This window comes from Gossypium arboreum, chromosome 3 (genome assembly GCF_025698485.1).
Source record: "Gossypium arboreum isolate Shixiya-1 chromosome 3, ASM2569848v2, whole genome shotgun sequence".
NCBI classification, from domain to species: domain Eukaryota; kingdom Viridiplantae; phylum Streptophyta; class Magnoliopsida; order Malvales; family Malvaceae; genus Gossypium; species Gossypium arboreum.
The window spans coordinates 1,040,288-1,063,565 of NC_069072.1; the positions used below are offsets into that span (position 1 = coordinate 1,040,288).

The window sequence follows — 23,278 nt, forward strand, 5'->3', positions numbered from 1 at the left end:
AATTATAATGGAAGATTTAGATAGGCAGCAGTAATATAAGTGTACAACATGTTAAGGTTGCATATAAATAATATATAATCCACTTGTTTATAACAATGCAACATTTTACTCACTTCTGACAAATTTATCTCCAAAATCAATGGACTGAAATTTCTGTGCATAGTAAGGACTTGATAAGATATTTTGAATAGTGTGTGGTCCAAAACCATACACGAAAGGGCTTCCAAAGCTTTGTATCTTTTTGATTAATATGATGATGGCCCATCACTCAGCTTTCCTTTTTTGGGCATTCAACTTTTAAGCCCTTGAACTTTGTTTTTTTCCAAAATCTGTCATATTTTCAATTTTAGTTATTAATTTTTTTATTAAATTTATTTAATTTTTTTTTGGTCAATTGAATTTTAGCTAAATTGATATGGGTATTGTTGCCAGTGTAGGAGAACGCAGGTTTGAGTACATTAAAACACATTATGCTCCTATTTAATGGTTGGAAGAACACATATGATCAGAACTTATAAAAAGATTGTTCAATAAAATAAAATTTTAATTTTGACTCAAATGGTATTAATTAAATTTATCAGGTCAAGTATTATTATTAGTTTTGTATTATGTGCAAGTCGTGGATTTTGTTTATATTCTTCAATTTAAACATTTTTAATCCTTATTCTTTTAAAATTTGAAATTTTAATCTCAGTTTAAAGGGTAACTAAAATCCATTAACTAAAATAATGTGAGTTTTTTAAATATTATGTGAAAATAGTAAACTAATACTATATTACACGTGTAGTAACATGTTTATCGTGTAAAATTTAGAAAATAATAGAATTTAAAGTACCGAACTTAGCGGTTACTATTTGGGTCATGACAGAAAATTTTGAAAAAAGTATATAAAAATACCAAGTTAAAGTATATAGACTAAATTCATAACTTGCGCTAACAATTGAATTTAACCAATTACTTAATATATATATATATATATTAATAATCTTATTATAGGTTTTGATCATATCTGCTCTTTTTGACATAATATCTAGAATTACCTATTGCCCCTCCCCAACCCATAAATAGGAAGATAATGCGCTTCAACGCACTTGAACCCACGTCCTCCTATATTGACAACAATACACATATCAATCGAGTTAAAACTCGACCGACACTTAATATATTATTATTTGATGCACGATAAAAATTTTCAAACATTATTTTAAAAAGTCATTATATATGTACCATTTTAAATATTAATTAAAGATACCTTGGGCAAAAGGAATGAGCAATAATTTATTTTCTTCATCATAGATTTTATTTTCTTTTTTAGGATAAGCATTGTTTTTCTTTATATCATAGATGTTCTAAGATACGTCAACACGAAGTAATTTAGCAATAATGTAATTAAGGTGCTGTTATCTTAAATGAGTTGAATCATATCATATAAAGTTAAGTTGAGTAAATTATACCGATAGTTATTTAATTATTAGTAAAAAAATTTATTCTTGAATTATGAAAAATTATGAAATGATCATTTTATTATTTAATTTTGTCTATTTTGGTCACTGTCTGGCTAACGATGACAACTTTTAAAATTAACATAATAATAATTTTAACTCTCAACATTTATATATTGTGTCAATTTAGTCCTGATTTTAAAAAATCTAACCTTTAATATTTACGCATTGCGTAATTTGGGTGACCAATAAAGACAAAATTGATTAGTTGGGTAACCGTTTTATAACTTTTCATATTTAGGTGGCCAAAATAAAAATTTACTGATAGTTAGGTAACTATTTTGTAACTTTTTATAGTTGAATAACTAAGAATGAAATTTACTAATAGTTAGGTGACATCATCACTTGAAAATTTTGAAAATATATTTACTTTTTAAAATTTTTAGGTGATTGTATCATATAATCACAAAATGTTACTTTGACTAAATCTAAGTTTAAGGGCTAAAATGAACTTAATTGTAAAATTTAGATACTAAAATAACATATATACCAGAATAGATATAATTACCAAATTTGGGATTAAAAGTAATTTAACTTAAAATTTTCGTTTAAAATGATAATTTAACGTGCCACGTTAGGTTACTGTTACACTGTTAACGATAATTAATGGCTTAGTGACTAAAATATTACAACTCGATAACGTAAGTGACTAAAACGTAACATTTCAAACATAAATGACTAAAATATAACTCGAGGCAAACAAAAGGGACTATTTTGAAGTTTACCCAAAGTTCTATTAAAAAAACCCAACCTACGTTCTCAATTCCAAATCCAATAACCCAATAAATTAATTATAAATTCTATAGCCTAAACCACTAAAAGTTTATCATAAATTCCTCAAAAATTCTCAAGATCATCTTCTTCAAGCTAAAAAGTTGATGGGGTATCATGAAACTTACAGTCTCAATGCCTGGAAATGGCTAGGCTTCGTTTCTGCTGTATGGGTTCAAGCTATTTCAGGCAATAACTATACATTTTCCAACTATTCCGATGCCATCAAGACCCTTATGAACCTTACCCAGCTCGAGCTTAACAATTTATCGGTAGCTAAAGATATCGGTAAAGCTTTTGGTCTCCTCGCCGGTCTTGCCTCTGACCGTTTACCCACCCCAGTTATTCTCCTTATCGGTGCTATTGAAGGGTTGATCGGTTATGGTGTTCAATGGTTAGTCGTCAGTCAGAAAATTCAACCATTGCCTTACTGGCAGGTATATATATGAAAAGTTAGAAAGTATGTGTTCTTTTAAGCATTTCATCGAACACTGAAGAACTTTGTTGGTCCTTGCAGATGTGTATATTTCTTTGCATGGGAGGTAACAGCACGACATGGATGAACACAGCGGTGTTAGTGACATGCATCCGTAACTTCCGTCGTAACCGTGGACCGGTTTCCGGTATATTAAAAGGTTACGTGGGTCTTAGCACCGCCATTTTTACAGACATTTGCTCCGCTTTATTCTCAGATAACCCCGCCAAGTTCCTAATCATGTTATCCGTTATCCCTTTTGCCGTTTGCCTCACCGCCGTCTTTTTCCTCCGTGAAACCCCTCAGTCCGTCTCCGTCGCTGCGGAAAAAGAAGAAGCTCGCTATTTCGCTATATTCAACATCGTCGCCGTCGTGGTTGCCTTTTATCTATTAGCCTATGACTTTATCGGTTCGACCAATCAAGTCTTTTCACTCGTTTTCGTTATTATACTTCTCGTTTTACTCGCTAGTCCGTCGGCGGTGCCGGTTTATTCTTTTTGCAAGAGCTGGCGCTTGGCCAGGTTCGCACCCGACGTGGAGCGACGGGAACCGCTGCTGGAACAAGAAGCTAATGCGGCGGCGGAGAGAAATGAGGTTATTAACGATGAAACGCCGGTTGCGGTGGAGGAAGCGGTGGTGGTGGAAAAGAGTAGGCCGGTGCTAGGAGAGGACCACACAATTTTTGAGGCGATGGGGACATGGGACTTTTGGCTTTTGTTTGTGTCGTTTTTGTGTGGGGTGGGTACCGGTTTGGCAGTGATGAATAACATGGCACAGATCGGTCTGGCCCTTGGCCACGCCGACGTTTCGATTTTTGTGTCGCTCATCAGTATCTGGGGTTTCTTCGGTCGGATCACCTCGGGTTCGGTTTCGGAATATTTTCTCAAGTAAGTTTCATTTTTTATTAAATCCAATTTAAAGTCAGTTAAATTTCGAATTAGAATTTTAAAATTTTCATAAAATTTTAATAATTTTAGTTGGACCGGTCAAATCGATAAATTAATAATACAATGAATTCAACTATTAATTGATTTTAAAACATTCTATTAGAGTAAGTTTAATTCGGTATATTTTAGGAATTTTAAACATTATTTATTAAAATTGTAATTTTTCAATTAAATAATAAATCAATAACATTTATATATTTTTGAAAAAGATTTTTGATATCAAAATTATTTTCACTATTTTAAATGTGCAATATTTATATTTTTACATTATAAAATATTAAAATTAATTATAAATTAAATAAAGAATAAAATTCAATTTGATTTAAATAATTGCAGTTTTTTATTTTCGGGTTTTTTTTTACTTAACTCTATTAGAGATTTCGATGTAATTTAAGAAAAATTCTATTCGAAAAAATAATGTTTTACCTTTTAATTTGGAATTTGATCTAACTTGATTCCAAAATTGATCGAGTCCTATATGATTATTGGACACCTAAAATATTATTTGTCTTGAAGTATTACGTATTTTTATTATATTAACTTTTTTAAGATTTAATAAAATAAATTATAAAATTTTATAAAAATAAAATATCTTATTAAAGATATTTGAAAATCCTAGAAAATTTTAATTAAAATGTAAAAAATAGTTGTAAAATTAAAAAATTGAAGTTGGTGATATGAGTTTGACTCTGATTCTGAATTGGTCCACAAATTTCAAAGCTTCTATTTATGTCCTAAACTATTAATGTTATATCAACCAGGTCCTTCTATTATTAAAATTGTTAATTTAATCATTAAAAGATACGTAATCTAGAATAATTAAAACTTTAATTTTTTATTTAAATTCTTCATTTTAAATTACGTCACATAAAATTTTATATCTCATTCAATAGTTAAATTAACGATTTTAGTAATAAAAAATATTATTCATATAAAATCGGTAGTTTAAAAAGTAATTATATTATTTAACTGTTATTTTTATGCAACATAAATTCTACACGAAATGCTCTTTTTGTACGTTACATAGCCTTTAATCAACAATCTCTAGCTTTTGAAGCAAAGAAATATTGTTGTTTAGTCAATTAATACGGTGGGACACGCCAAGTTGCAGCGCCATGCCGGCGTGCCATAACATCAAAGCTTTGTTGTTTTGCTATTTTGCTTAAATGCACATGTACGAATTGTAGTCGGTTCAGCTAACATAGAGTGCTAACGCTAACAATGATGAGCTTAATTGTTGAAGGGAGGCCGTGCTGTCTGAGTCGGTTTCATATTCTTAATGGAAAATTGTTTTTTAAGGTGTCCATCCTTAGTTATCTTCAAGTTTTGTCTCTTATATTCTAGGGAGAGTCTAAACATTTTCTTTGAATGGTTAGACGGTATCTAAATTCATAAATTCTTTAAAGCTCTCTTCAAAGTATGAGAGATAAAATCTAGAAATAATTGAATATGGGCATCTAAGAACAATACCTCATTTAAAAGTCCAAGAACAATAATGTTTAGATGCCGACAGTTTTAGCACAAAAATATCAATCGATGGGTTGATTATAGTTGGCTCTATTTATTGTACCATGAAGAAAGTTTTATGTGGTTTTTGTTCTATTATCACTTTATCTCATCCCTACTGCATAGATGATAGTCATGGGTAACACACTGCATGGCTCTTTGCAGGCATTTTAAAGCCATTTGACTTCTTTTTTACTGTTGGCCATATAGATATAAGCTTATATAGGATTGAGCCTTCACTTGATGGATAAGGATGCCTATGTCCATTGTAATCCACAGGACCACAGCTACTTTATTGATATTTGTAATCATTTCTCTATGCTTTTTTTAATCGGACTGATTCAACCTGAAATTAATTAAGGTATTAAATCGATTGAACTGAGAACAGGTTAAAAAATTAATTGAACCAAAGGTTAAACTATTTTTTTAATATTTTTTAATATTTTTTTTAAATTTTTAATGCTTCTTTAATCGAACCGGTTGGATAAAAAAATTAGTGACCTAATAGATTTGACTACTTATTCGGTTCTAAAAATATTACTTTGTTGGTCCTAGAGGTTGATCCACTGTTTGCAGGCTTTGTTGATAGATTGAATTAGACAGGCTTTCTTTCCTAAAAGTTATAATTATGAGCAAGTACAGTTGTTTTTGAGTTGGATCAATTTAGATTGTGATTTTGGATTTTGAAATGTACAGATTATTTCGAATTATATCAATTTTGATTCAAATTAATCCAAGTTTGTGTCAATTTAGAGTTCGAGTTGTTATAGGTTTGAGTTTTAAGCTTGTTTTTTTTGGATAGGATCATTACATGTTCTAGGAATTTCAGGATCTAATCATATTCTGATTTCTTGTTGGAATTGTTCCGGGTTAAGATAGTTTTGCTTTAGTATTGGTTTAGGTTGGGTCAGTTTCTAATTTGGACCAATTTGGGCTATCAATCAATTCAAGCTTTGGGTTAAATCAATTATAGATCAATTTTAGTTCAAGTCAATTCAGGTTTGTGTCAATTTCGAGTTTAAATTATTATAAGTTCTAGTTTTAGGCTTCGATTTTTTGGGTTGAGTTATTACAGGTTCCAAAAATTTCAAGCTCTAGTCATTTTAGCTTTTTGTTTGAGTCATTTTGAGTTCCGATTCGATTATTCTAAATTCAAATAGTCTTGCTTTTGTTTTGTTTTGGGTTCGGTCAGTTTCTAATTTGGACCAATTTGGGATCAAGTTAATTCAAGTTAAACAAGTTTAGGTTGTTTACTTTTTTACGATAAAATCATCTCTGATCAAATTTGAACTCAAACTGGCCGAATCGGGTTCTTGCTTGGTCGAGCTATAATCGATATGCTGTAATTTCTTACACATTTAATTTGTAACATTGAACTTATTGAACCACTTGCAGGAAAGCTGGAACACCTAGGCCTCTTTGGAATGCAGCATCTCAGATCCTCATGGCGGTCGGGTTCCTTGTTATGGCATTAGCAATGCCCGGTTGCCTTTACATCGGCTCGATCATTATCGGCGCCTGTTACGGAGTCCGTCTAGCGGTTTCAGTCCCCGTCGCCTCGGAACTATTCGGTCTCAAATATTATGGTTTACTCTACAATGTCTTAATCCTCAACCTTCCCATCGGTTCTTTCCTCTTTTCCGGCTTGCTCGCGGGCTACCTATACGATGCCCAGGCCACCCCAACACCAGGTGGTGGGAATACTTGTGTAGGAAGTCATTGTTACAGGCTTGTGTTCATCATAATGGCTTTAGCCTCAATTCTCGGATTCGGTTTGGATGTTTTATTAACAATAAGATCCAAGTACATCTATACCAAGATATTCACCCGCCGGAAATCAAAGAAACCGTCGACGACGACGGAGTCCAATGGCCAATAAATACCGTTGGAATGTAGGATTGCCGAGCTTTTTACCTTATCAGCAATAGCCTCAGTTATAGGATCTTGTTTTGGATGTGTTGTTGGTAATTTAGAACCAAGGTGTTCACCGTCGGGAACCGAAGAAACCCTCGACGGCATATAACCGCCATTGCGGTTCGTCATTTTATACCGCCGTTGGCGGTTCGAGGACCATCGGATTAAGTATTTTTTTCAGGGAAAATGTTTTCAGGCATCTCATTTGTTGTTGGCATATGTATTCCTCAGCTCAGTTTGAAGTTAAATGTAAAATCTTATGCATTTACATTAAATGCAATGTGTTATTTAAGTATAGGTGAATGTATTTAATAAGTCCCTTTACTATAAACATTTGATCAAATTAGTCCTTCTATTATTAAATGAATCAATTTAATCCTTGTATTATTTTAAAAAAATCAAATAAGTCATATTGGAATGAAATTAAAATTATTATTTAAAATTTTCGTTTACTGTTTAACAAAGTTAATATTTTTAAAGTTTTTAAATTGAATTGCAATTGGAAAAAAAAGAATTTTCAAGATAATTTGTGTATAATAAATGTTAATTTTATTACAATTTGTAACTATTGTATTCGTTTTACTAGTAGAGAAACTAATTTGATCCATTTAATAATAGAAGAGCTAATTTTGATCCAGTCCCTATAATACAAGGTCCTCCCTAGTATCAAGCTTTAAGAAACTTTAGAACATTGTTCATCAAAGATAATATTTTAGTATATGAAAAAAATTCACTTCTTTTGAAGAAGTCGTATTTTTACTCATATTTCTAATTTTAAGTTTAAATTTATACTAACTATTCTTTATTTTATGTTTAATTACTGCAATACATATGTAATAAATAAATTTTTTCTCGCGTTATTACACTTGTAATCAAACGAGGATTGTTATGTGACGGTATTATTCTTGGCAATTGTTGTTTTGAACACAAACAGTTTTGATTGACAAATGTTTTCTATTTATGGTCTCGCTATGTCGAGGCTTGGCTTTTAAAAAAATTTAAGTTTAGCCTTGAGCTTGGCCGGTCTAAACAAATGGCCTATTTTAAAATATAAAATTAATTTTATATTTTTTATTATTTTTAAATAGCAAAATAGATTCGATTGATTCGAGGTTGAAAAATATGAACTTAAGCTCAACTCAAAACGGACCAGGTCAATTAGATCGGATGGATTATCCGATGCATGAATGGTAGCTATTGCTTCTTAAACAATAGGGTTGTTTTTAATAAGAAGAGTTGTTTTCAACATATAGCGGCGGAATATAATAAGAGTGATGGGTTTTAGTTCTCTCAAAATTATATTTTACCCCCTCCAATATAAAATAAATTATATTTAGTCCCTTAAAAATAATAATATTATAAATTAATACATACAAAATTACATTTTGCTCTCTCAAAAATTTATAATTCAATTTAAGGCGGGAGATAAACCTTTATTGTCGTTTTGCAAAGACATTCTCCCACTACTATCTCGTATTTGACTTAAGCATTAAAGAGCACTTTGAAACACAAGTTTCAACGCCTTCATTATTTACTCTTTTATTATTATCTAATCTCATAAATGATAACAAAAAAATTTAAATTCGATTTAATCTATTTTTTTATTAGTTCAACTCTTTTTCGATTTTATAATTATTGTTAAATTGATTAGACCATCAATTTGCAGTTAAATCATCCAATTTAATCCGATTTTATGAATTAAAATGCATTGCAATTTTTTTTAAATAAACTTAAGAAAATATAAGCATTTTAGTAATAAATAATCAAAATCCTAACTAAAATGGTAAAAGAAAAAAAGTTAGTGGGGGGTGGAACAAATTTTCCCACTTCTTGACTTTATTGTAACTTTAATAAGGTCGCATTCCATTATTTTTAGGCATATTCCTTTTTATTACTTCAACCAAACCCCCCTTTAACATAAATTTGCCACTTTTGATCCTTTTTCCACTGAACAAAGTGCAGAACATATGAAGTTGGCTCATGGCAGACAAAAGCCTAAAGCTTAGATCGAAAGTCGAGGGCTATACATCCTTTTTCTCTGAATTTCACTATTTAAAAATTTTAAAAATTTATATAAAATAAAAAATACCCTAATGTATAAAGAAATTATATACATGTCATCTTATCTTAATAGAATTTAAGTTTAAGAATTAAATCGAAAAAATTTATAAATTAATATGAACTAAAAGAAATTAGAGTCAATGCGAAAAAAAAAAAAAAAATCAAGAAATCCGTTTCACATGCATACCATGATACCACTTTCTTGTCCCATTCACCTACATACAATATAGGCACTAAATTAATACATCCAATAGGAGAGGAATTAATTTTATTTGGTTTTAGTCCTCTATTATACTAAAATTGGATATTAAATCTCTCTATTTTAATTTGATATATTTTGACCCTTTTACTTCTATAATACTATTAGCAGATCAAAATTAATAATACCATTTAGTTATCGGTGTTAAATAATGACATAATTTTTTAAACCAACTCTGATCATTTGTTTGACATGTATTGAATATGTTTGATTAAATTTTCACACAACCTTAATTGTGTTAGAAAAAAAATGAGTCCCCGCTTCATATGTTACCAGTTTGAGCTAGAGGTGTTTATGGTTTAAACTTGAGCTTGAACTTTTGAACCTTAGGTCGGATGAATAAGACTCGAGTTTGATAGTTTGAACCAATTAATAACATTATAAAAAATTTACTTCTTTGTCAAGTTGTTAATTAAATTAAATCCGAAATTCAAAACCAAGACAAATCCCACCCCTCCTATAATAAAAATATATATACAAAGAGATCTAATTATACTGAATAAAAATAGAACAAAATTCACAAATCTTAACAAAATAGAGGGACTAAAACCACAATAAAACCGTTATATATTATACATTAAAATTTTGAGGAATGATCCTTACATTATAAATGTAAACATTAAAAGGAGAGAAGTTGATGCAATGAGTGCATACTGTAGAATCCAAGGAGTTGTTCTCGGTGAATCTCCCATGGCCAAACCAGCTAACCATGACCCATCTGTCAAAATTGTTTTACCGGTTCCATCCGGATCGGAGATCGAATCCGAACCCGAACCCGAGCCCGAGTATCCATAACCAGAATTCAAATATCCTGAACCTGAGTACCCATAACCGGAACCTGAATCCGAATACTCGTAACCATTACCCGAATAAGTTAACCCTGATTCCGACCCTGATCCTTGTGGTGTTGAACTTGTCGTCGACGAATAAGTTAACCCCGATTCCGAACCTGATCCTTGTGGTGTTGAACCTGTTGTTGGGGTAGTTTCTTCCGGAACTGCCGGTACCGGTGTAGCATCTTTGGAAGATTTTTTACTACAACAAAACATATATCCGAATAATTAATAACATAATTAAAATTGTACAAAACATGATTAGATGGTTAAAACATGCAACAAATTATTATGCTCTTCGTACATTTAAAATTTAACTCATATACTTTTATTTCTAAGAACCTAATCTTTACTTTTCATATTTCAAAATTTAAATTTAACTGTTAATACTATTAAAATTATTTTATTAAATTTAAGTTCGTTACAATCTATTTTTTAATTACGTTACTATCAAATAAATTATTTTATTTTAAAATGTCATATCAACGTATTTATAAACCGATTCATCGGTCTATTTTTGTGACAGATTTTGAACCATTGATAATCTATATATAATTTTACACCACTAATTCAACTACTAATTCTCGATTCAATCTATTATTCTGATCTAATTCGAACACATCTGATTTACACAATGTTAGACTCAAAAAATTTATGAAATTCAGAAGATAAACAGATATATACACCAGATATTATTCCAATATATATGTGGTGGTGAAAACATTTACCTAGGAGAGGAGGGACAAAACGTCAGCGTATAGTCAGCACCGGTGCAAGTAAAAGTACTCGTAGCATCATCATACGCATAGCTATAAGATCTCGGACACGCCGCCTTAAACATCTCGGAATAAACCGACGGTTTACAAGTGGCGGGTGTACCATACGCGCCGCTACAACAATACTCAGGGCTCCCAAACGCTTCGCACGCGCTCTTACAAGCATCACCATCACCGACTCGTAGTTCCGTCGGGCATTTTCGGTTCAGATCAGTCGTACAACCCGTTGAAGAACAAAGGCCCGACCCACCACGGCCTTCAACGATCATAGGCATATTATAACCATCGACGAGACTAACATCGTAAAAATCTTGACCACCGGTTGTTCCAAGAGTGAACTCAGCTAGAGTCACCGGCGGAACAGCACCGAGTCCGTTGCATTCTACTTGACCCGACCCGCAATCGCCAGTGACACAAGTTCCGGAGCCGGATCCGTCGAATTTACACCCCGTTCGACCCCAAAAACGACCGGACCAACCCGTCGGAGCTTGGAATGAACGAGAAGAGTCTTTTGGGAGCTCGAATCCGGTGGTTCCCAGACTAGGAGTACCTGCATTTGCTAATATACCAGGCCATACAGTGTAATCACACCGGTTGATGAATGTGAACGAAGCACCATATACACCTGTTACAAAAAAAAAAAAAAGATTAAAACTTTAACATGTTGAAAGATTATAATGTGAGAGGAACCCAGAAAAGAGAAAGGTTTGATTTTTTTTAGACCTTTTGGGGTTATAAGGAAGATAATGAGAGCTAAAATGGTGACGAAATGAAGATCCATTAGGGGTTTTTTGTGCTTCTTCTTAGCTTGAAAATGGTGGAATAAAGGGAATGAAAGGAAGCTAGTAATGGTGGAGTGAAGTGAGTGAATGAGTGAAATGAGTTGAATCGTTTCCCAAAAAGAAAAGACGACAAAAGTGTTAATGGGAATGACAGTAAGAGATAAAGGGACAGTTCATTGTCTGTTGCTACTGTAATATAATACTTCCTTAATATCTGTACTGTGATCAACTTAGTAGTACCGTATAGATGGATGCATTTACCGTTTTAAATTTATCTATTTTCTAAAAGAATATTTATAAATATCAAATAAATAATACCGAATAAGGAGATATATACTGATTTTAAAGAAAATTAAAGAAATAAAATCGTTTTTATCTTCTCTTTAAAACGATTTATTTTCTTAATTTTTAAAAATTAACTTAAAACTCTAAATTTTCTTTAAAACTAATATATATCCCTCATCAACCCTAAATTTTAAATATGAAATACCCATTAATTACATCAAATATTCATTAATAATTTTTGCAAATAAAAATTTATCATTCGATAAATTCAAAATTAACAAGAAAAAAAGTCAAAGGGTGAGATGATTTTTCGATAAAACAATATGAAGAATGAGTGACGATTTTTTTCTTTGACAATCAGGTGAGCGGATTTTTTTTATTATATTTTAAATGTGCAAGCATATCCCAAAAAATATGAAATGTTAAACGTCGTAATATTTTTCTATTAGTTGATACATTCCAATTAAGTTGTTAACATAATAATAAATAGAAAAAAATTTATATTTTTTAATATTATTTATACATCAACTAATGCACCATGTTTTAGTCAGTACGATCAAAATTGACCAAAACCAGCCAATGCAATCAGTATGAACCAAAATTTTCACCAATATGAAAAGGGTACGACATTGACTGGTACAATCGAAATTGGTGCAGAACCGACCATCATGATTGATTCATAAAAACTAGTTTTTCGGAACTTTTGGTAGGTCATATTGGTTTAGGCCACCAATTTTTTATTTGATAGGTTAGTTCAATTCAACTAAAAAAATTAAAAAAATTATTTAATAAAAATAAAAAATAAATAAAAACACTATTCAATTGAGTCTTTAGCTCAATTCAACTAGTTTGTGTCGGTTTGTGAGTTAATCAATTCAGTCTCTTTATATTAGGAGTAGAATTACATTTTACCCTTCTACTAAAAAAAGAGCAAATCATTACCAACACACCATAACAAATAATAATCTTGCTATTCAAATTTGAGCAATTCTTAAGAAAAAAGAAGGGATTGTATGAAACTTTAATTCCACGTCATCCTTATCCCTCTCCAATAGAAGAATGTCAAATCAAATTTTTCCCTCTTAAGCAAGATTACACTCAACCATCAACCATATAATTGAACTTGATTCCGTCCCAAATTCATAGAGTATAAATCACTACAATATTTCCAATCATTCTAGAGGTCCCCAACCATAGACTATAACCAATTTAACCCATATTTTCTCATAGAAATACAACAAATTTGTTATATCCTAAAATTATGCTTGAATGCATCATTGTAGAAGGAAAAAAAAAAAAAAAGAGTGTAAAAATTTGCTTTTGATAGTTGATTTGATAAAGGTAAACTTTTCAAAGAATACATGAGAAGCATGTATAAAATTGCATGGATCATTATTATTTATAGGTTCCTATGGACTATAGGTTCCTATGGACACATGGGTCAATTTGTCCTATACCTCATGTGATTATACAACAATAAACTTATGCTTTTGGGGAACAGAGAATTTCTTTGACACAATGTTTAAAAGTACCAATCACCCCTTTTCAACATATAAATGAGAGGATAATACGATTCAATGTACTCGAATCCATGTTCTTTTACATTAACAATAATGTCCATGCCAATCGAGTTAAGATTTAATCGACAATTTTTTTAAAAAAATTTAGCATAATGAAGTAAGAGTAAAATATACCTATGTGCATATATACTTTGTTAAAAGGTTGCTTCAAGGGTCCTACGAGAATTATTCAATTATTTATTATTAGTTTGAACAAATTTTTACCCAACAATTTATTGTGCGAGGCTTTTGATAGCTATTTATTATGGTTGACGGCTACTTTGTCTATATTTTGACATAAGAGAAGCTTTGAAGTATTTTTTCTCCCTTTTTTTCTAATTGGACTCAAGCTTTCATAACTATGGTGTAATTAATATATTATTGATTAGTGTGTATTATTATGATCCAAAATTGATATTAAATAGTCTAAGTTTTTTTCCTATCAAAATTTTGGTGTGTTAAATCTTATTTCGATCAATACCGACTTATACCAATGTCCAGGAATAAGGGAAGAGGTAAGCAATTGCCTTGACCCCTCCTCAAAAATGAAAAACTGTCTATTAATTCATTTAGTTGGCATGTATAATGATAAAATTGCAATCTGGACTTCAAAATTTTTTTATTCATTTATGCTCCTAAAATAATTTTCTTAAATCAATAATATCTATTCAATCATTAAAAAAAACCTGAATTTCAATCTATTGGTATCAAACTAAAGCCATACTATTTTCCTTGTGAATGCCCATATTGTGTTCAACGTTTTTATACATGGACCCATCACCCATGCTGATTGCTGAATATTGCTGGTGCAATTCGCCTTTTCCTTTTTTCAATTAGCCCATCATTGGTTAAGCTTTACTCAGGTTGGTGAATGGTGATTGTCACATTGTGATATATGTGATGGCTGTAACCATCCTTTAGAATACAATAGATAGCCTCCCATTTTGGATAAAATAGAGTTAATGTTGAAATGAGGAAGAGCCTAAACGTCTTGACGACATGGCACTGATGTCACAATGAGAAGATTCGCCACATCTCGACAACGCGATGAAGGGTGTCTTAACAAGGTAGTATCATGGTGACATATTTCGTACTCAACTAGATTTTTTCTTCTAATTAAATTCTGTTATATTTTTCCAGTCTAACTCTGATTATTTTAGAGATGTTTTTGTCATATTCATACACGAAATTCAACTTATAAATAGGTCTCTTAACAACCGTAAATAGTTTAGAATAACAATAACAAAATTAAGAGAGAATTTGTGAGAATTTCAAGAAATCTTTATATTTTATGTTCAATGTTTATTTGTTTCTCCATCTTGTACTCTACCTTTTGTTTTTACCAATTTTAATAAAATTTTCTTTCCTCGTGATTTGTTATTCTCTTCAAAGAGATTTTTTCATGTAAATATTTGTATCTAATTTTCTCAATTTTCGTTCATGTTCGACACATAACTCGGATTCTACCCAACAAATAGCACGTTTGTTATGTTGAGTAAATTAATGTACATATGGATTTGTTTTGTGTGTATAGATAATTATATTAAATAAACTTCAATTTCAAAGAAAAAGAAGGAAATCAATGGCGGTTTGAAGGTAAAAATGGCTAGTGATCACAAACTAAAACTAATTTGCTAATGTCAAAACTCTAAAGTGTAGAGCGTCGATAAGATCCCACTTTATTTCTTTTTGGAGACAAGTCCCTTCTCTTTTTGACTCCGGCCCTTATCTTTATTTGTTTGAAGCCAATGGGTTAGGGTTTTAAGATATCTATACATACACACACCTATAGAAAAATACTTGCAGCCCTAATTTTCTTTTTCAGAATTAAATGTATTGTTGAAGTCTCGTGTTTGATTTGATGATTAAAATATGTTAAATTCATAAAATGTACCTAAATTCGAGTCTTTCAAAAATAAATATTGATTTTTATTTGGGCATCTTTGATCACCTGGATATTATCATATCAAACAATTAAAGTGGTCCACTCCATCATTGTTTACAGCTCATGTGATTCCATCACATCAGTCTTGTTACATTAAGCCTATTAGGCCATGTGGTAGCAAATGTTGCAGAGCTGAGAAGTATAGATCAAGATCGTTCCGATCGAAACCCTGTCGGAACAAATTATCCCGGCATTCCTGAACATGATCTCCGGTTGCCTGTAATGTTGGACCGTCCATTCCACCATAGCTTTGATCTGCTCTTTATCACTAACATCAGAGTGGATCTAGCGATCACCACCACCACACGAGCACCTTGATCAGCGAAAAGACTGGCGGTGGTCTTGTCGATGATGCTGGCTCCGCCGGTAATGACGGCTGCTTTGCCTTCTAGCTTGTTGTTGGACATCGTTGCGCTTATTCTTTTACAGTGGCTGCTTTAATGGCCATGTAAAGCTAATCATCACCAACCGTATACTGTTATGGATAATTTGTTTTTTTATGTAGAAAAGGAATGGATTGTGTTCACTGCTCACCAGTTCTCTCATAAATAAATTATTTTAAAGCTGAAATACTTTATGAAGGAATATATGCTAGCATCAATTGTATTGCTCCTAGGGATATGTATATATACGCACGTATATATGTGTATGATAGTGATGGTTGAGTGAAGTGCAAAATATTTTAGCTTGTTGAGGATTAAAGGAGGCAAAGGCATGAAACTAGCGTTTGGTTTATTGGTTATAAATATTCATCTTACGGTTTATTTCATAAGTTCGAGTCGTAAAAATTGTTTGTAATTTACACGATAGTTAGATGTTGAAAGTTAAGGAAGATACTTCTTAAGGTCAAGGATGAATATTTCTACGTGATAATGATCATCCCTTGACTCTAGGTCATAACATGTTGTATTAATCTTGTCGTGGTTGGCCACTTATGAAGCATAATAACATTTTAGTTAAACGACAGCGGGGTTGACATAGATTAAGTGAAACTCCATGTGTACTATTTGTAAAGGGGAACTCATATACCTTACTTTACCAAGGTAGATCGAAGATGTATGATGTGTCGAGCATGGATACGTCTGCGAGGACCATGGCTGGTGAGACATAAGGGTGTAAACAAAGAGGTAGGTAGTAGTTTTGGTTTTCTCAAAAATGATAAATTTACCTTATAACCTTAAGAAATTACAAATTAATATAATGATAAATTTACACTTTGATCCCAATATTTTCTCGGTAAACAAACAGAAAAATATATGGCTGGTTTCTTTTAATTACCTTGTTGGATATAAAACATTTGGGCCTCTTTAAACTTTTAAATGCAAAAAATAGTTGGGCCTTACTTTAGGTAAAATAGTGGCATGTGATTTTCTTTAAAAAAACCATTTAACTATAAGAATTAGCATTATATTATAGATGTATAGTTAAATTCCTTTTTTAAATCAATTTTTTAATTTGTATTAAACTGTTTTTTTATTCAAATTTATACGCCTTGAATTTAAGCTTTCGAGAAAGTAAGTTAATTGTTGATTGAGTCTTAACTCGATTGGCATCGAAATTATTGTTAGTGCAAGAGATCATAGGTTTGAGTGTGCTAGGGGTGTGCAAAATTCGGGTAAAACCGAAAAAATTCGGTTAACCGACCGAATTTGGTTAATCGGTCTGTTATCCGAATTAATTCTGTTAGGGGTCAGTTAAAATTTTTTTGAATTTTCAGTTAACAGTTAATTCGGTTCGAAACCGGTCAGTTAATCGAAAAAATTAATAAAAAATTATAATATATAAATAGCTCACTATTCACTCAAACCCAATCCAACATAAACCCAAATACCCAATCTAATATATATTAACTCAAGTACCCAACCCAACCCAATCATAAAATTACAAATAATTTAATAAATAAAAATAAAAATCTAAAACTAAAAATAAAAATAAAAACATATAATTTATACAAATAATTCGATTAATTCGGTTAATTCGGGTAATTCGGGTAATTCGATTAATTCGATTAATTCAGTTAATTTTATACTTATTTTAACCAAAAATTAAAAAACATATAATTTTCGGTTAATTCGGTTAACTGACCGAATTAACCGAAAAAATTTCGGTTCGGTTAATTTTTTTGAAAAAATTTCGGTTTGGTTAACGGTTAAAAATTTGAAAGGTCGGTTAATTCGGTTAATGTTATTTCGGGACGGTTAACCAATTGAACACCCCTACAGTGCGCTGAAGCGTATTATCCTCCTGTTTAAAGGTTGGGGAGAGACAATGGACAATTTTAGGCAAGAACCTATAATTAAATTAATGTTAAAAAATTAGTTGCTTTTTTCATTAACATATTTTTATAATTATATTTTAATAAAAAATAAATTAATTTATTAGAAAATATTTAGATTGCATTATGTTGTGTCAACTTAAAAGCCCAACAAAACCCGTGGCCTAAAAGGCTTAAAGCACCGTACTGTATAAACGCACAATATTACTTGCTCTATAAGGCAAGAATAAAGTTCGGAAGTAGTAATGTTTGAATAAGATCGAACCAGTCAGATTGGAAGTAGTCAAATTATCAATAAAAAGAATAGTGTTGAACTAATTGAATAGTAAATTGGTACGGATTAATTTAAATCGATTTTTTTTTAAATAATTTTTTAATGATTATTTTAATTGAATTAGTCGAATCGATGAACTGATGGTTTGATCAGTTCAATCATTGATCCGACTCTAAAGTTATTGGCCGGAAGCACAATCTTGTCAAAGCAAAAACACATACCTCAACTAATTACATGCAAGAAATGACTTGACCTCCACGCATTCTTATGCAATCAACAACCTCAAGACACAGAGAGACTCAAAAATCTTTTTTTTGTACATTTTAACATTACTCTATCAATATCTTTTCTCGGTGTCTACTTTTACTGACTTAAATATCAGAGAGTGTTTCAAAACACAAATTTTAACCGACCATAGTTTTCCATGCTCAACAAAAATATGATTAAAAGTTCACAGTTTTCACTAAATTTAGCATTTTAGACAAATTAAATGTTTAAGGAATTATTTGCATATAAATTAAAGATTAGAGTTTATTTTAATCATATAATAAAAGGATAAATATCAAAACTGTACATAAAATTTGATTCAATGTGCAATGTCATACATGAATTTTGATTTTGTGTTCTTTTATACATAAAATTTTAATTTGATTCAATTTTCATAAATCACTAACAATATTATCGAATTAACACCATATTACGTTGATACATTATGCATAAAAATAATTATATTAATTTAATATGAAAATAAATATATGTATTTATTTCTTTAAATGTATATAATTAAATTAAAATCAATGTTTCATGTATATGTATGAATCACAATTCAAGTTTCATACGTATAATTATACCCAATCAAAGTTCATGTATCAAATTACACATTGGGTCAAAGTTTATATATAAATTTGATTTTTATCTAGGAGCGGAGCTAAGGGTTGGCAAAAGCCCCTCCAAAATGTAAAATTTCAATATTGATAAAATTACACCTTGGCCCCTCAAAAAATGATAAAATTTTTATATGATCCTTTAGAAATTATAAAAATATAAGTTACTAAAATTTTAAATTTGCATTCTAACTCTCACATTCTGACCTAATTTTTTTTTCTATCTTTACTTCTGTATCTATCCCTAGCTAAAATGATGAAATTAAACAGTTTTTTTTAAATAATTTTAACCAAATTTATTTTTCCATTCATCATCAATTAATTCCGACAATAATTTAAATAAAAACAATACTAAAAATAATTGGATGTGAATTATTGATAATAATAGGTTTTTTGTAATTTTTGGTATTTTAGATTATATATATTTAAAATTTTCATGTGATGCACATCGAACTCTATCATACTAATCATGGACCAAATTGGAAAAAAAAGTTATCAAAATCCCAAATTAACATGAACCTAAAAAACTTCAAGGACCAGATTAATAAAAGTTATCGATTTTAAAGACTAAATGTTGCTTTATCCCTCTAGTAAAATAACCGGTTCATTCTTTATTACGTGAAATATTATTCATAAAATTCTATCATACCTTACTGAAATTCAAATTTAAAGACCAAAATGAAAAAACCATCAAATTCAAGGACTAAATATTAAGATAAAACAACTGGTACACTCTTTATCATGTCCCAATATTATTATGTTATATTAACTTAGAAACAACAAATTGGTGGTTAAGCACTACCAAGAACAGTCTGCATGCAACAAAGGTGGTTGGTCAAAGAAGACACAGTGTTCCAGAGGGAATGTTTTTGGTCCCCAACACCCACCATAAATATGTTCCACTGCACCTAAACCAAAAAGCTTTTTAATTTTATTTTTTTAAAAATTTTAAGGGTCTGAAAAAAAACTCATGCTTTTGCTTAATCATATCAACCCAAACAACATAAGTTTGATGTTCTTTTTTTTTCCCTTTTTTACTGATTTGTAGAAAGACAAACTCATTATGTTTTTTTCTACCATCATATGTTGTAAGATATAATCAGTAATCTCTCTGGGTAAGTTGTTTGCATTGGGTTTTCGGGGGAATGCCACTGACACTTTGAAGTTTCATGTATTATGTAGTGTGGGTATTTGTAAAATTATTTAAACTCGAGATTGAGTTGGTGTTATAAGTTAATTGGGTATAATGTATATGGAGTAAGTCATATTATTATAAGGATGATTATTGGTATAAATACATGTATGAGCAACTACAAAATAGAAACAAAGCACAAACGAATTGGGGATGAGTGTTTGATCGAATTGAATGAAATAAAAAATTTGAATTAATCAAGTCGAGTGAAATGAAATTCGAATTGAATTTATTTGTTCAATTTAAATTAAATCAGCTATATTGAAATCTTGTTGACAATATGACTAAAATTTTAAGGTAAAGAATATAAATACCATATTTATTTGAAAACTCTTTAAAAAAAGAAGATAATTAGTATGATAAACTCGATTTAAGAAATGACTAAAAAATAGGGATGACAAAACCTGAACCACCCAATGAATTCCGAACCGATCTGCTCTGAATAGAGCGGTTTTTTTTTTTAAAGTAAATGTGAGGTTGGATGGGATGGATTTTTTTCTTTTAGATGATGGGTATAGAGCGGCTATGATAATTGCTTGCTTTGCCCATCTCGCTCAACCATATAAAATTATCATTTTATCCTTATATATAAACGGTTAAAATGATAAAAATGTAAAAACGTAATATAGAAAAGAATCTTATATTTTATGTTTAAATAATTTTTTTGAAGATTTATATTTAAATGTTTTCTTGATTTTAAAAAGATTGAAAAAAAGTAAAGATAAATAATAAAAATTAAATCGAAACAGAATGGGATGAGGATACATGCATCAAACATCCATAGAGATAGTAGTGATTTTCAAGGTTATATATCCACAGTAAAGCAAGATGGGTGGTGGAGCAGAGTGTGTCTATTGTGGAGCAGTAGTGAATTTAGCATTATCCACCTCCATCCCGTTTCATTGCCATCCTTATTAAAATGTTATTTATTTGTGTAATATGAGGATGTTTTTGTCTTTTAAGATATAATTTTTTTTAAAGAGTGATTACAAGTACAAATACACTAAATACATGTCCGAACAATCTATAAAGTAAAATCAAATCAATACAAAGCACAAACAAGCTAAGAATTAGAAAAATCTAAACTAAAATCGATTCACCGAATTAAAACTCACGCATAATAATTATGTATAGTAAGATTCAAATCAAAATTTGAATAGAATGAAATTGAGTTATTATCCTTTTTATGAGTAAATCAAATTAATCGGATTAAATTTTCAAACCCGAGTTGTGACCCTTCTAGTATTTGAAGTCTATAAATCCAATGGGGGGCATGTGATAAAATCATATAAAAAAAAAAAAGGGTATCAAAACGTGATTCTTCCCCTTGTTGGTTGCAAAGCTAACACCTAACAGATCACGCCCCTTGGGCTGTAATCATGCGGTCTACTGTGTTATTATTTTTCCTTTCACTCCTTTCTCCTATGTGCCTTGTTCTTCTACATTTCCTTTTCTTATTTATTTTCCATAATAACCCCTTTTTTTCTATTTAAGGTATATTTGATGTTGGTTTTACTGATTATAGAGATTAATTCTTTTAGTATTCATGACTGTTTTTTTTAATAATGTTTTTTCTGAGTTTAAATAAGAGTTTTTCTTGAAAAAGTAAATTATCAAAATAGTTTATTTTGTTTCTCTCATATTATATTTTGATCATTTACGTTTGAAATGTTACGTTTAATCACTTATGTTAACGTGTTGTATCATTTTAGTCACTGAGCCGTTAATTTTCGTTAACGGTGTAACGGTAAGCTAATGTGACACGTTAAATCATCATTTCAAACAAAAATTTTATGTTAAACTATACAATTGGTCCCCATATTTTTTTGAGCAATTTATTTTTTTTATGTTCTTTTAACTTTTTTTCTTTATTTTTCATTCTCTTCTGATTCTCTCTCTATTTTCCTCCATTCGTCGTCTCTTTTAACATATAAGAAAAAAAAATTAAATTGCTCAAAATAAAAAAAATATAGGGACCAATTGTATAATTTAACTTAAAATTTCGTTTGAAATGATGATTTAATGTGTCACATAATCTTATTGTTACACCGTTAACGACAGTTAACGCTCAATGACTAAGATGTTAGAACACGAAAACGTAAGTGACTAAAATGTAACCTGAGAGAAAGAAAAGTGATTATTTTGATAGTTTACCTTTCTTAAACAATACAATGCATCTTACAACTGCACCAAATACATGTTGGTATAACTTAGTGGCGATACGGGGGCAAGGAACAATGAGAAATTGCAATTCTAGCTCTTTATAACTGATCAAATTATAAATTAATATATAATAAAATTACACTTTAGCCCCTCTAAAATAAAAACTCTAAACCTTAACAATGATGAAATCATATATTAATACATGATAAAAATTATAATTCAATTTTGGTCTGCCCTAGAAAAATTTCTAGATTCACCACAATATAACCATTTTATGTCTGTTACCAACGAGAGTTTAGTTTAATTGTAAGGTTGAGATTATGGGAACTCTGAAATCCGATATTTGAGTCTCACTTAAGCCTCATTTGATATTTTTTTTTTACTTTAATTTAATATAATTTGGTTAATCTATTTTTCTAATGTTATTAGCATGTCGAAGTTAACAACATTGTTAATTGTTGCTCTCCAAGTGATGCAAAGTAAAGGGACTAAAACAAAAATTAAACCTAAAAATTAAGGTTAGATTAGGTAGAGAGACAAATGTAATAATAAGCTTGGTTGCTCGGGAAGCGAAGAGACCCGCTCGTGCAGACAAAGCCACTCACGCTTTCTCTGATTAATTTATTTTTAATCTTTTTGGATTAATAAAATAATGTTATATTAAGGTTAAATTAGTAAAATATGTAAAAAATTAATTGATAAAATAGATCGATTTTTTAAAAATTTAAAAAAAATTATTTGCGCTTAAATCATTTTTTAATATAGAATGTGAAAACGTATCTAATTTTGTGCGTTTTTTACTAATACGACTTGAACCTAAATCACATTTATAACGATGAATATCGTATGGAGTTTACCGTGCTATAAGTATTTTA

At 30.4% G+C, this 23,278-nt stretch overlaps 2 protein-coding genes across 2 annotated transcripts; one reads left to right on the forward strand and one right to left on the reverse strand.

Moving 5' to 3' along the window:
• The first annotated feature begins 2,270 nt into the window (after window positions 1-2,270).
• Window positions 2,271-7,390, forward strand: LOC108474396 (protein NUCLEAR FUSION DEFECTIVE 4-like). Its single transcript, XM_017776307.2, has 3 exons — window positions 2,271-2,710; window positions 2,791-3,635; window positions 6,597-7,390. The coding sequence occupies exons 1-3, from the start codon at window positions 2,381-2,383 to the stop codon at window positions 7,078-7,080; spliced, it is 1,659 nt and encodes a 552-aa protein (XP_017631796.1). The 5' UTR covers window positions 2,271-2,380; the 3' UTR covers window positions 7,081-7,390.
• Window positions 7,391-9,864: 2,474 nt separating this feature from the next.
• LOC108474460 (thaumatin-like protein 1) lies at window positions 9,865-11,999 on the reverse strand. Its single transcript, XM_017776389.2, has 3 exons — window positions 11,768-11,999; window positions 10,997-11,669; window positions 9,865-10,470 (listed from the first exon to the last, which is right to left on the reverse strand). Exons 1-3 carry the CDS (start codon window positions 11,823-11,825, stop codon window positions 10,035-10,037), a joined length of 1,167 nt encoding a protein of 388 aa, XP_017631878.1. The 5' UTR covers window positions 11,826-11,999; the 3' UTR covers window positions 9,865-10,034.
• Between the last annotated feature and the right edge of the window lie 11,279 nt (window positions 12,000-23,278).

Coding starts and splice junctions, on each gene's coding strand:
- LOC108474396 (XM_017776307.2), top strand. CDS start 2,381: ATGGGGTATCATGAAACTTACAGTCTCAATGCCTGGAAATGGCTAGGC. Junction 2,711..2,790: donor AACCATTGCCTTACTGGCAG/GTATATATATGA, acceptor TGGTCCTTGCAG/ATGTGTATATTTCTTTGCAT. Junction 3,636..6,596: donor GTTTCGGAATATTTTCTCAA/GTAAGTTTCATT, acceptor AACCACTTGCAG/GAAAGCTGGAACACCTAGGC.
- LOC108474460 (XM_017776389.2), bottom strand. CDS start 11,825: ATGGATCTTCATTTCGTCACCATTTTAGCTCTCATTATCTTCCTTATA. Junction 11,670..11,767: donor CTTCCTTATAACCCCAAAAG/GTCTAAAAAAAA, acceptor TTTTTGTAACAG/GTGTATATGGTGCTTCGTTC. Junction 10,471..10,996: donor TTTTGTCCCTCCTCTCCTAG/GTAAATGTTTTC, acceptor GTTTTGTTGTAG/TAAAAAATCTTCCAAAGATG.